At 29.7% G+C, this 12,965-nt stretch overlaps 1 protein-coding gene across 7 annotated transcripts in view; it reads right to left on the reverse strand.

Annotated features, from left to right (window-relative positions):
• LOC142328095 (sodium leak channel NALCN-like) overlaps positions 1-12,965 on the reverse strand; it is a 70,455-nt gene that overhangs the window by 14,412 nt on the left and 43,078 nt on the right. For 2 of the 7 annotated variants that reach the window (XM_075371590.1, XM_075371589.1), the window contains exon 5: positions 11,266-11,383. In XM_075371590.1, coding sequence (XP_075227705.1) covers positions 11,329-11,383 — 55 coding nt within the window. In that variant the 3' untranslated portion in view covers positions 11,266-11,328. Of the gene's footprint in view, positions 1-1,245; positions 1,383-7,430; positions 7,568-11,256; positions 11,384-12,965 lie in introns of those variants that run through there. The other 5 variants (XM_075371588.1, XM_075371587.1, XM_075371591.1 and 2 more) reach the window with 4 other exon arrangements.

Genomic DNA, 12,965 nt, shown 5'->3' on the forward strand with positions numbered 1-12,965 from the left:
TATTATTTATTTAATTTTATAAATTTTAATAATCAAATATTTTTCACCTACCACAGAACCAATATATCATATTACCTGAGAAATCGAATACTACAACTATATGTATATGTATAGTTAGGTATATATGCTATATATGTACCTGACTACTGTACATATATCAAAGTAACAAATTAAAATTGTATTCAATAATTACCAATTATCAGCAGCTTACGCTCTTGTGATTATGTAGACTGAATTTAGTGCAACTGACCACTACCTAGCAGACAGCCAATATACTACGTAAAAATTTATTGCCAGAGTACAAAATATCCGTCACTAAGTGGAGAGTCAACATACTATGTATGGAGGCAATGAAGCATTATCTTTTTAACTTGTTTTTCTTTTATTGTTGTTTTTAATATTTTTTCAAGATGAAATGTATCTAAACCTTCTCAGTTATGCCAAGAAACATAGGTAAAAATTTGATTGCGATTGATCAGATAGTTTTTTTTTTTATCGGAAACAAAAAAAAAACCCTTCCTTTTCATATAATAATATAATTAAACATTTTTTTCCAGTTTAGCTGAATTCTAGATAAATTAATACAAAAAAAAAAAAATTAATACTTTCTTTGGCACTAAAAGTAAATCTGTAGATAAAGGATTAATTTGGAATTTATTGCCAATGAAATGTTGTGAATAATAAATTATTTATTTTTAATTTGGTTATCTTAATTTTCTTATTATTACTGACACTTGTTGTATCAAGTTTTTGCTAATGCCCAAGCTTGTGCTGGAACGATTTGTTTAGATCGGTTCTGCAGATAATGAAATAGGATTTATTAAAAATATAAAATCTTAACCCCAAATCTTTTATTTAAAGATTAATTTTGTTACCAATTTAATGAATGTATCCAAGAAAGTGTACATTTAAAAACCATTTTTGGATGCTTTTCACGATTATTATTGTTATACAACCCAATATTCACTTAGTTTTTAAATCTACTTTACTGACACATTAACTGGTACTTGAAGAAAATAGTATCTTAACCATTTCCTATTTAAAAGTCTTATATACTTTGTATCGCTAGTGTAATTCAGAAAAATTGTTTAAAAAATATTTCATGAAATTTGATACAATTGACCTGGAATTACACAGGCACAAACAAACATATATATCACTAAAATATGGAAACTTTCTCCTTATTTACATCACAAAAAGGAGTATTTCTCCTCCTGCTACAGCAATATAAAAATATGAACTTACTTTAAAACATCATGGAAAGTTACATCTTCTCCATTATGTAAACGCTCTAATTCATAACACATGTGCTTGAACAAAAGACGATCTTTCTGTGGATCCACTTCTAATCTCCCTCGTAAAAGTCTTAAAATGAACCTTACCTAAAAAAATACCCACAAGAAATTAGCATAAAATTATCTTATATTTCATTAGTTTAAATGTTATCTGTTTAGAAAATAAAAAGTAAGTTTATTCATTCATTGAACACAATAAATGCCTAAGTAAAACTCAGTAATTGTGTTAATAGATAATTTTCAAAAAAAAAAACAGTGATGTATTACTACAAAATTATCATAATTATTCTAAAATCTGATATTTAATTATTCAGTAATTCAACGATTAAAACTAGCACTTCAATGATTAAAAAGACAGTGAGTGATAAACAGATCTTAAATTCAGTGTCCAGGCCTATTTCAAAGCTGAATTCATACTGACAAAAAAAAATGTTTTAGAGAAAAGGATTTTATTGTATAATAAATTACCCAAATATCTACTTTACTTCTTCACATAGTCACACATATGAAGGTGGTGTCATGATACTTATCAATCATGATAATGGCTTTAGCAAACTCTGATTGAAGAACTCCATGGAACAGGATATCCACTCAGTCAATGACACCAACCATGAGCTCTTCTTTGGTTTCAAGGCATCACAGTTTCCAACTTAGAAAATTTTGATTTTCCAACTCAGAGTTGGAAACTCTTCACTAAGTTTCCAACTTAAAAAAGAAATGGTAGTTAAAGTATATTGATTTCAGGTTATACATAATGATAAAAAAAAATCATTAACGGCTTAAGTAAAGCCTTAGTGTAAACTGGGAATTGAGACCACACACTATCATATGAAGGACAGAAACAACATTTTTTGAGCATCCCACTCTGTTTTCTGAACTCAACTCCAAAGCTTCTTTAGAATTCGATAATGAACTTCTAACATAATTGTGGTTACAAGTTTCATGAATTCTGCCAGAAAAAGTACCCTTGCTGTCCTAAAACACTGGACTCACCTTTTTTTGATTTGAAAGTGTATTTAGGATTTTTTCCATTCATTAGGTAAATGAATAAACCGAGCAAACTTTTGGTTCACAATGCTCCAACTTATAACATCAATACTATAAGCACAATAAAACTCTGTCTATGGAACTTGGCAATACTGTCTCCTTCTGCTTTCAAGAAAACAAATTAAAATAAACATCTCACAGAGATAACTTTCATTTACTGGTTTACTACAGCTTAACAGAATGGATAGTAGATGGGCACATACAAAGCTGGCAGGTACTGTTTTGTGCATCATGTTACAGTATAGCAACTCCTTCGTTTACAAAAACCAATTAAAATAAATTTTCAAACAGTTAAGTCACACTTAAGCCATAAAAAAACCATAAAAGACATATTTGGCAACTACAATATGTGTTCTTTAAGCTGTGAACTTTAATATAGTCATTTTATGCTCATGAAATATAAAATTGCATCTGATAGCAACATTATTATTGTACATCACCTCAGGGAATTCTAATGATTAAGATGAAATGAATGTTTGTAACAACTGATGTAACTGATAGTAACAATAATATTGATGGTAATTATTAACAGCAAAGATAATTGCTTAATAGGTTTCAGCTGAGCAGAGTGCATAACTTTATGAAAAATAAATGCCACTAACTTCTACAGAACCAATAGATAAATTGATAAACATTAATAATGTTCTATGAATTCTTAAAATTCTAAAGTATCATGTAATGTAGTCAACTGAATTAAATTTAAGGAGTAAACTAATAATTTCATTTTATATTCTGTTTTGGTCATTATATTAGAAACTTTTGTTTATTCAAACATACTGACAACAAGACTACTGCATGATTATAGCTATTCCATCTTTTAAAATTTTATTCTATAAATGAATTTTATAACATACGCAAAACGCCAATCCTGAACAGAATTCAAACCATAATCTTCCTTTTAGAATGCATATGGTGTAAAAAACTAAACATTTGTCAATTTGTCAACCAGTGATATAGCATATTTTTAATCTTAGATTTTTCTCATTTCTATCTTAATTTAAACTAAGACCTAAGTTTAAACAATTTCACTGTATGATAAGTATTTTGTTAAGTATATAACTAAGGTACAATTCTCAATGAATTTTTTTGAAGGATCTCCTTATGTATTTTTTATTAAAAAATACTTCCTATTTTTCTGAAATAATCTTTTAGATTTGTTTTTACTGTATAATTATATATATATATTTTTTTTGCTTACATCTTTTTTTCTAATGCAAAAATAAATGGCCACTATAATTTTTATGACATATTAGCTACTAATGTTAATTAGTTAATTAGCTTTGCTTTGATTAGCTGCTATTTATACAATTATTAATAATAAATTTTCATCAAACAGGACACTACTACTACTTTCTTATTTCACAAAGTTTAGTTCAATTTTTATTTTGTATACCACTATTTTATAAATAAGTAATTCATAAAATTTAGTAATTTCTTACTTGATTCAATTTAATTCAATAATATACAAAAGTTGCATGGAAAGTAGTTCCCATTTTCGCATCAATATTGTACAGGTCAATTATCCTGTCCAATTCAAATTCCCCAATCACAATTTTTTGTCTAACTCCAGGAAAATTTATTTGTTTTAAGAAGATTTTTGTGTAGTTTCTGAGACTTTTTAAATGAAGAATAAAACTGATAATCTCATGGTGGGTTGAATGAGAGCATTTAATGATTAAAAAGACCAACTACTGTAGAAAATTATTATTTATTCAATGACATTGAAACTAACAATACTTTTCAGCATAATCTCTGGCTATATTTAGGCACTTGTCACATCTTTTTGCAAGTTGTTTTATTCTAGTAGTATAGAATTGTTGAGAACTACTTACATAGTGAACTAAATTAAATAAATCTACAGATTTAAAGACAAACGAATTTACTCACATCAGCCCCCTACATAGAACCATTCTCTAGTTGTACACTCGTTTCAGCACTGGTACAGCCTGTCAAATACTCTGGAAAAATCACTTAGTGGGACTGCCTTCAATAGCTCTGTGCAAGCCCTTTGGATGGATGGAATGTCGTTAAAAAAGCAGCCTTTCATCTTCAACTTGAGTTTTGGAAACATAAAATAGTCTGCTGGAGCCAAATCAGGTGAATATGGCAGACAGGATAAGACAGTGATTTGATTTGTAGCACGATAACGTGTTAGAACTATTGCCATGTGTTCTGAGGCATTGTTGTACAAAAGACTCCAATTATCCGGATCTTGGTACTTAGGCCGGATTCGATGAATGTGATGCATCAGGCGTTTCATTACTTCCAAATAGAATTTAGAATTCTTGGTTTGACCGGTTGGAACAAATTCATGATGAATCTGACCCTTTGAGTCAAAGAATGCAATCAACATCGTTTTCGCTCTTGATTTTTGCTGCCTGACTAAAGGCAGCAAAAATCAAAGAGTCTTTGTGCTCTAGGACTCAACCGAGGAGCAGATTGATGCTTCATTTGCAGATCATACATGAAGCACCTGCTTTTATCCCCGGTTACAATTGTACACCTTTTGGCAGTTTTTTTTTTTTTGTTAAAACTGTACGTACTGCATCTTTACTAATGTTTAGCTCTTCTACTATGGCCCAAAGGGTAAGATGAGGTTGTTTGAGCAGGAGTGTGCACATTTTCATTGTGAACAGCTGTTGACGGCCACCAACTTCATTTGCTGTCATTCAATGACTCTCTACCATCGTTAAATCGCTTTCACCATGTGAGACGCAGCTTCATCACTGAATGCTTGCTGTATCATCATAGATTAAGTTTCAACAAAAGATTTCTGAAGTCGAACATAAAATTTTATCGCGCTTCTCTGTTCCATGTTGCGAGCTCACAAGTCATATGAACACAATGTTAGTTCGGGAACTTTTTAGACCTACTGTATATTGTTGCTGAAATCGGTGTCATGTAAAAACTCTTTGAGGGCAAAATAAAAAAAAGTTAACGATATTGAGATTATAAAGTAGATTTGTTACAATAATACTCATTATATGTAGTTGATTATATGTAGTTCTTCCAAATAATCACAATAGATTGCGCCTTTACAGTCCCAAAACACTGTTAACATCACTTTACTGGCTGATGAGTATGTTTAGAATTTTTTCCTGGTGGGCAATCTCAGAAGTTTGATTCAGTTTCAAAATAATGAATCCAAGTTTCATCATGAGTTATTATATGATCTTAAAAAAGCATTAACTTCTGCTAAAAACTGTTATTTAAGTGCTGTAAAAATGCAAATTTGAGTGTCTGTGAATTTAAATCAACTGTCTTCGAACTACCTTGAACACATTTTTCCATAATTCAGCTTATTATGAATAAAGAATGGGCAGTGGCCAAACTCATACTACAAATTTCAGCAATTTTCCTTTTATGCATCTGTCTTTGAGATAAGATCATTAGAGTGATTTTGGAAACAACAGTTGAAACTTTCATTGTGAAGAAAATTAGTGATACCTGTTTTGCTTGATAACTGTTCATCAACTTACAGAAATTTATATGGTTAATATACTTTTTACCATACTGTTTTAATATACGCTAGTGAATTTGACCAGTTTTACACTTTCTAAAAATAACATTCTTACCACAGCATTCTGTTCTTTCATTGTCACACATTTCAAGTGGAGTCAATATTTTAAAATAAATAAGAGGTTTTATTAATGGAATTTTTTTTAATTGCTGATATTTTTAATGTCAAAGGCGCCAACTTGAACATCATGACAGTTTCAATTTATTGTATTAAATAATTAATTATTAAGCGACTCTTGAAAAATCTCTTTTTCTTAACAAAAATCATGAATGTCTGAAACTGGTCGACAGATTAGTAAGTTTACAGTATATTATGGAAAAATCAATTGCAAAACAATAGTGTTGAATATAATGCAATGAGAAAGAATATCAGTAGTGAAGAACAGTAAGAGTGTTTGTTATTATAGATGATTTGCTATAATGTTCATGAATTCATCAGGTCAGATTTGTATCGCACACTTAATTGACACCAATGAAAGATTTTCATACATTTCTTATAAATACAACCACATCACGGTGTGGTTGTATGTATAAGGAAACATAGCTTTCTGCTATGGCCCCAGTCCATCTCATCACTGTTCATCTCAGGTATGTAAAATTTTTTTCAAGATTCGATTCCAAACAAGATTACCAATCAACACAAAGCAAAGCTGAAACACTCATTCCCTAAACATTTCAAATGGTAAGTTTTGAGATTCACTTCTTTGTTAAGAAAATTTTCTTGATGGTAACTTTCTAATGTAAAATAAGTACTACTAAGCTATAATCAAATGATTAGTATACTTTATTACATGTAATAGTTTAAATATTAGTTAATGCTGCCAAATCTTTTAATTTAAATACCAAAATCAATCTAATATGAGCCAAAAATGACAATAATAAAAAATCATTTTCGAATGATTGTAAAATCATCCATGTTTCTCTTTCCATTTTTATTTATAATTACTTGCACTATGTAAAAATAAGACAGTAAATTCAAAAAAATTTCTTTCAATTTTATCAAACTATTGATGAAAAGAAAGAATGCGTGATTTGTTGTTTTCGGGATGTAATAAATATTAGTAATGGAGTCATTATAATTTTGATTAATGGTTTGTCTTTTTTTATAACTAAAATTCAGTAATAAGGATATACAACCACAGCAGGTAAAAATGGTATATAGGGAAATCTATTTAATTTCCCATTTATCCATTAGATATCTCTTTTTTAAAGATGTATAAATTTTTCTTGCTATATATAAATTTTCCTCTGTAATCTTGTTTTGTCAACACTTCAATATACCATACACAATATCTTGAAAGACATTTTCTTCTCTATATTCCATTGTCAGTATGTGAATTTAATATTAAGTCATTCTGAATTAAATATGTTATCTAAATTTTTGTATGTAGTGCAGTACCTCAAAATATAATCTGTTTTTAGGATAATGTTAAAAATCAATAATAACCATGTTTTCAGTTCATTACAAGACATCCCAAATTTTTAATAGCATGTGGAAAGTTTTACACCAAATATATGTAATTTGTACGTAAACAATAGTAATTTAAGCCATAAACAAATAGCACATACCCTTCTTACAGGAATAACACCTCGTTGATGTATATCAACAACATTCCAAGTGTTTTGAAAGTTTCTTGTATCAGCATATGACAGTAAAGCATCCTCTTCATTAGAATAAAATAGTCAAACATTTTCCATAATGATAGCTGAAAATCAATTAAAATTTACGACAGAATAAACCATGAAGTAAGTTTCAAATAACGTATTTCATAATGATGAAGGGTGAAAAGTTTCAGGCCTCACATAGAGATGACATTAGTAACTTTTCGATGGCATCACATGATTCCATTCTTCATCAGGTTACTAGAAGAGCTTGACATGCACTGGGATATACTTTTCCTCAAATACAACTGTTAAATGCTGGGTTGCAGAGTTTAAAGTGGGTCGAAAACACACTAGCAGTGAACTGTGCAGTGAATGCCCTTCTGAAGTGACTGTGCCAGAAATGAAAAAAAAAGTGCATAACTTCGTTTTGGCAGATTGTCACTGACGAGTGACAGTTAGCAGAATCTGCAGGCATGTCAACAGAACATATGTGCAATATTTTGCATGAATACTTGGACATGAACAAGCTGTGTGCTAGAAAGGTGCTGCGCTTGCTCATGCTCGACCAAAAAGTGCTGAAAAACATTTCAAGTGATTGTCTCGAGCTGTTTCGACACAATCCAGAGGAATTTTTATGTCGATTTGTGACAATTGATAAGACTTGGATTACTGGAACTGTTCTCCCTGCTCTAGTTTATTACTTTTACATAAATATCATTGACATGTTTTTAAAACGTTTTCATACAAGTGACATAATGTTACAATTTTTCTATATGTAGTAACATACTATTACAATATATTTATATATATTGTAAAAGACAATATATATAAATATATATATATTGTCTTTTAACTTGTCTGACTTTTAACTGACTAATTATTTTTCTACAACACAAATGCATTTTTTTTTAAGTGTGTAATGATAACTAAATAAATATTTTTTTTAGGAGATACATAACAAATATTAATTTATTTTTATTACAAAAATATTGGCAGTTAAATTTTTGTCACACTTATAAGTTTTATGACTTTTTATGATAGAAAGAATGAAGAATTACTTTAGCTATCATAAAAATTATTTTATACTTTGGAAAAAAAGAATAAAATATTGATCCCAATAGAACTTTTCATGCTGAATTCATGATACATTTTCTAAATTTTTAAATATTCTCAACTAGTCACCATTTTATTTATGATACATAAGTAAACTTTAAAAGAATATAAAAATTTCCATGCATGCAGAGCACTATTCAACTTAATTAAAATGTGGTAGTTGTTTTGCTTTTGTGTTGGTATTTGGAACATCCCATCCCTCTTTAGCATCCAACAATAATCTGCAAGCATTGTTGCACTTTACTGTCACTGTATATGTTTTCCAAAACAGATTTCCTGATGGAAGTGTTACCAGTGCTGTCACTGATTGTACCGAGATTATCCAGACAGAGATGTGAGTGTGAATCCAAGAAATGAATTTTTAGGTACATATTACAACACCCTGCATGTTTCTATGACTAATAATTCACTATTCTATTGGATTTTCATAAACTTTACTTTTGCACAATGCTTTTAAATGATTTCATGCTGATTTTTGACTTAGCTTAACAGTTCTTCGAACTACTGATCTCTGATAAAAGTCCTTATTGGGAACCCATATAAATTCCTTCCTTGATTTTAGCATAACTAACACAAGGAAATTTTTCTTTCAAATAATGCAATCCAGTAGCATTTTTATTCATTGACTTAACAAAATTTTTGAAAAGCCCTTATTTGGTATGTGGTGGAGACAGAAGAATCATTTAACAGTTAACTGGTGGGGGATGTACAACATTTTTCTGTCCAGACTCAAGTTCTTCATATTTTGGCCATTTCTTCTTGATATGATTTGTCTTGACCTTGCTGTCTCATTCAGACAAAACGCAACAAAATTTAGTGTAACCAAGTTGCAAATCCATTAATAATGCAATAACTTTTAAATGACACCACATAGTGCAACATTACTTGTACTGAATTTTCATATTGACATAAATTTCTTTTATCTTAGTTGCATAAGCTATGGTACAAAAGGGGATTTGTTGCCACTGTACAAAAGGACAGACTTTAAAGTAATTTTTGATGAATCAATGAACAATTTCCATTCTGTAGCATTATGTTCATGATCCATGATAGCACAAATAATTGTTACAGTATTAAAATATTTTCTTCAGAATATTAATCTTAAAATTCTTCTTGATCATTATGAAAGAAACATACTTTAGTCTCAGCCTGGAGAAAATTCCAGCTTTTCAGCCTAGATCCCAAAAGCTTGGCTAGTTTCTTTGAAAAGTCAAATCCTGAACAAGATTGTTTAATTCATCTGATTTTCAGATGAGGTTCATGGGAAGAGAATTTTGCGTAAAAAAATATCATCTAGCTCCACATGTTGAATACAATGGCTACCTCATTTTCTGACTCATCTTCATAAGTTAGATGTGTTGGAGGATTCAGTGCAAGTAAGTCGTTAAAATGAGGTGCTTACCATATAACAAACAATAATTCAGATTCTATATGGTATGATTGAATTTACTACTTATTCATTTTATTTTCAACAAAGAAATAATTTAAATAGTAGTCTTGCAATTCATGCCATAATATGACAAAACTTACATGCCAATTACCCCCTAGCCCAATCTTTCAAACATTTCACAGAGGTCAAACATGTAATATGAGGACCCAGTTCTTATCTTGATCCCCAACTCTACAGCCATAATACAGTTCATAACATTTTTAAATGGTAAAATCAAACTTTGTTGTTATTCTTTAACACAAGTAAGAGAAGATATCAAGATCACTTACAAACTTCCTTGTCATATTTAATCACTAATACGACAGACTTGAGACAGTAACTATAAATCACAAAAGAGAATGAAACCACAGTACGTATATACACAACAACTGTTTAAACAATACTAGTGTGATAATTGTATGATTCAAAAGACTACACTGTGCTAATAAGTCAGAATCTATAGTAAATGAATCATGATGCATATACAGCTATTGCCTTCACAATGCTATGTTTATACCTCATCCTCTGTTAGAAATCATTTAAAATATTTTTTTCTGTATGTAAGTTATCCCTAAAAAAATATGTAACATTCAGCAAAAGCAATATTTCAACACATTTATCTAAAAAAAAAAAAAAAAAACTGGGTGATGGAAATTCTGATAGCATTTTTGTATTAACCATAAAAATTAAATAATGCACAATAAAATTTTCATGTACCAAAAACTGTGTGCATTAGTGTAATTATACTTGAATTAAAAGTTTGTTCAGTGGTATATGGAGATATTCAACTTTGTCTTTTGCGATTATAAAATTACTTACTCAGTTTTTTTTAATAAAAATTATAAATATTTGTAAAATGTTTTATTTATTTATGTAATACCAAATTACAGAGTAACAGCACAGTGACATATGTCAATAGTCCTCTGCACAGATGCCAAGGAATGTATTTGCAGTACGGCACATAAGTGTAAAGGTACCAGTAAATATGTAGTCTTGAAAAAGACTCAGGCTGACCATCCCTATGTGAGGTTAATTGAAACCCAACCAACAAAGAACAGTGGTATCCACAATCTAGCACTCAAATCCATATAAAAGCAACTGCCTTTACAAGGACTTAAACCTTAGAAATAAAAGTAAACTCATACTACATACCTAACATGACAGCCAAAAAAAAAAAAATGAATTTTAGTTTTTAGCTGAAAAGGTAGAGTAATATCTTCAGTAATACCTCTACCATTTCCACAGTCTTTGCTACTCAGCACTCTGGCTACCTGACTATAACCCAGTAAGGTAATAATTTCAACAATGACCTTATTAAAATCAGTAAAACCAGCTGGTCTTGCTCACCTCCATTTTGGATATATATTGCATGTACCTGTTAAAAATTGAAAGCGATTTAATCTACTTTTTTTGTTATGGGGTAATGGAAAGAATATTTTCAAATATTCATAAAACAATAAATAAAAATTATAATCTTTTTTCTTACATCACTTTCAAAAAAAAAAAATATTTTCCTCCAATAAAATCTTATAAAAAATATCACTCAATTGGAGTTTAATTTTAGCAGTTATGAGCATGAATGTATGTATCTTATATAAAGGTAAAAAAAAAAAAACAGTTTAATATTGAAGATAGTTCGTACAACAGTTAATACATATTTAACTTTCAGCAAACAAATCAACCATAAATTTTATTTTCCTTCACAAGTATTTTTAAAAAAATCTGATAATGTAGTCGCAAAAATTTTCAAGCCGTATTAAATAACTCTATTATTATTATACAGCCCTATATTAGATAACCTTGTTTTTAAGAGGAGAATGTTTTAAGAGGAGAATTTTCAATACAGTTATGTTTAATAGTAAATAATATGATTATGTAATAAAAGGAAAAGACATGTCTTATATTTTGGTAGAAATCAAAAAATACTGACCTGTTGTGTACAAATTCCCTTCTGCAAGACCCAAGAGAGATCCATTTTTTCTGACCACCAGTTCACTCTTATTTATATTTCAACTAACCTAACTTACAGCACTAATTTCCCCATGAAGAAGGTTGATGTTGATATTTTGGTTGAGCCCACTACAATTTTAAGGCTAATATGTTTAAACAACCTAATTTTTAAAGCTCTTCAATCTGTTCTTGGCTACTATTCAGTTGTAAAATTCTATTAAACAATACATCCTGCCCCGACAATTATCTCTTTGTCTTATCCTTGATTTTTATTTCTTTTGATGCTACTCTTGCTATAAGCAATATTTTTAATCAGAAAAACAATGGAGATTTTAAATGATCGGATGATTGTCCAATGTAGTGATTCAGTTCTAAGGTTAAACTAAATACTTTTCTATTTAATTGTGATTTTTATAAATAGATAGTGTCGGGGTGGAGTAGACAATCAATCTTCCTATAAGGGAATGGCTGAATCAGTTATTCATTACCAATAGCTCATAATTATTTCTATCCTCATTTAGGTCTGATGATTCATGGATATACTAACAAACAACAGACACTCCCGTAATTCAAACAAGTCCACAACTGCCTACAAGTCTTGACTAAAAGGTACTACATAAACGGAAACTTCTAGGTCTAATGTGAATCAATCCAATATAACATGTCAAAAAAATAAAAAACCTTTAAGATTTTAAGGAAGCTTTTCTATTTTGGAGATGTAGGATACAGTAAGTCTTTTCAAACGCTTCTTATAATACAATAATTAAAAATAATAAGCTTTAAATACTTTAAAAAAATAATAAGGTGAAGTTTCGATCAAAGTGGACCTGGGTTGAGGTAATAATCACTCAATACCAAGACAGCCAAAACACTTACTACTTTTCACAAAAATTATTAAATACTCCTGAAAAAAAATTAAACATTTTTTTTTAAATTAGCCTCTCTACTGGATCCAAAGAAGGGGTGTGTCCCTGCAGCTCCTACACCATTCTACATGTATTCTGGTT

This window comes from Lycorma delicatula, chromosome 7 (assembly GCF_047948215.1).
Source record: "Lycorma delicatula isolate Av1 chromosome 7, ASM4794821v1, whole genome shotgun sequence".
In the NCBI taxonomy this organism is placed as follows: Eukaryota; Metazoa; Arthropoda; class Insecta; order Hemiptera; family Fulgoridae; genus Lycorma; species Lycorma delicatula.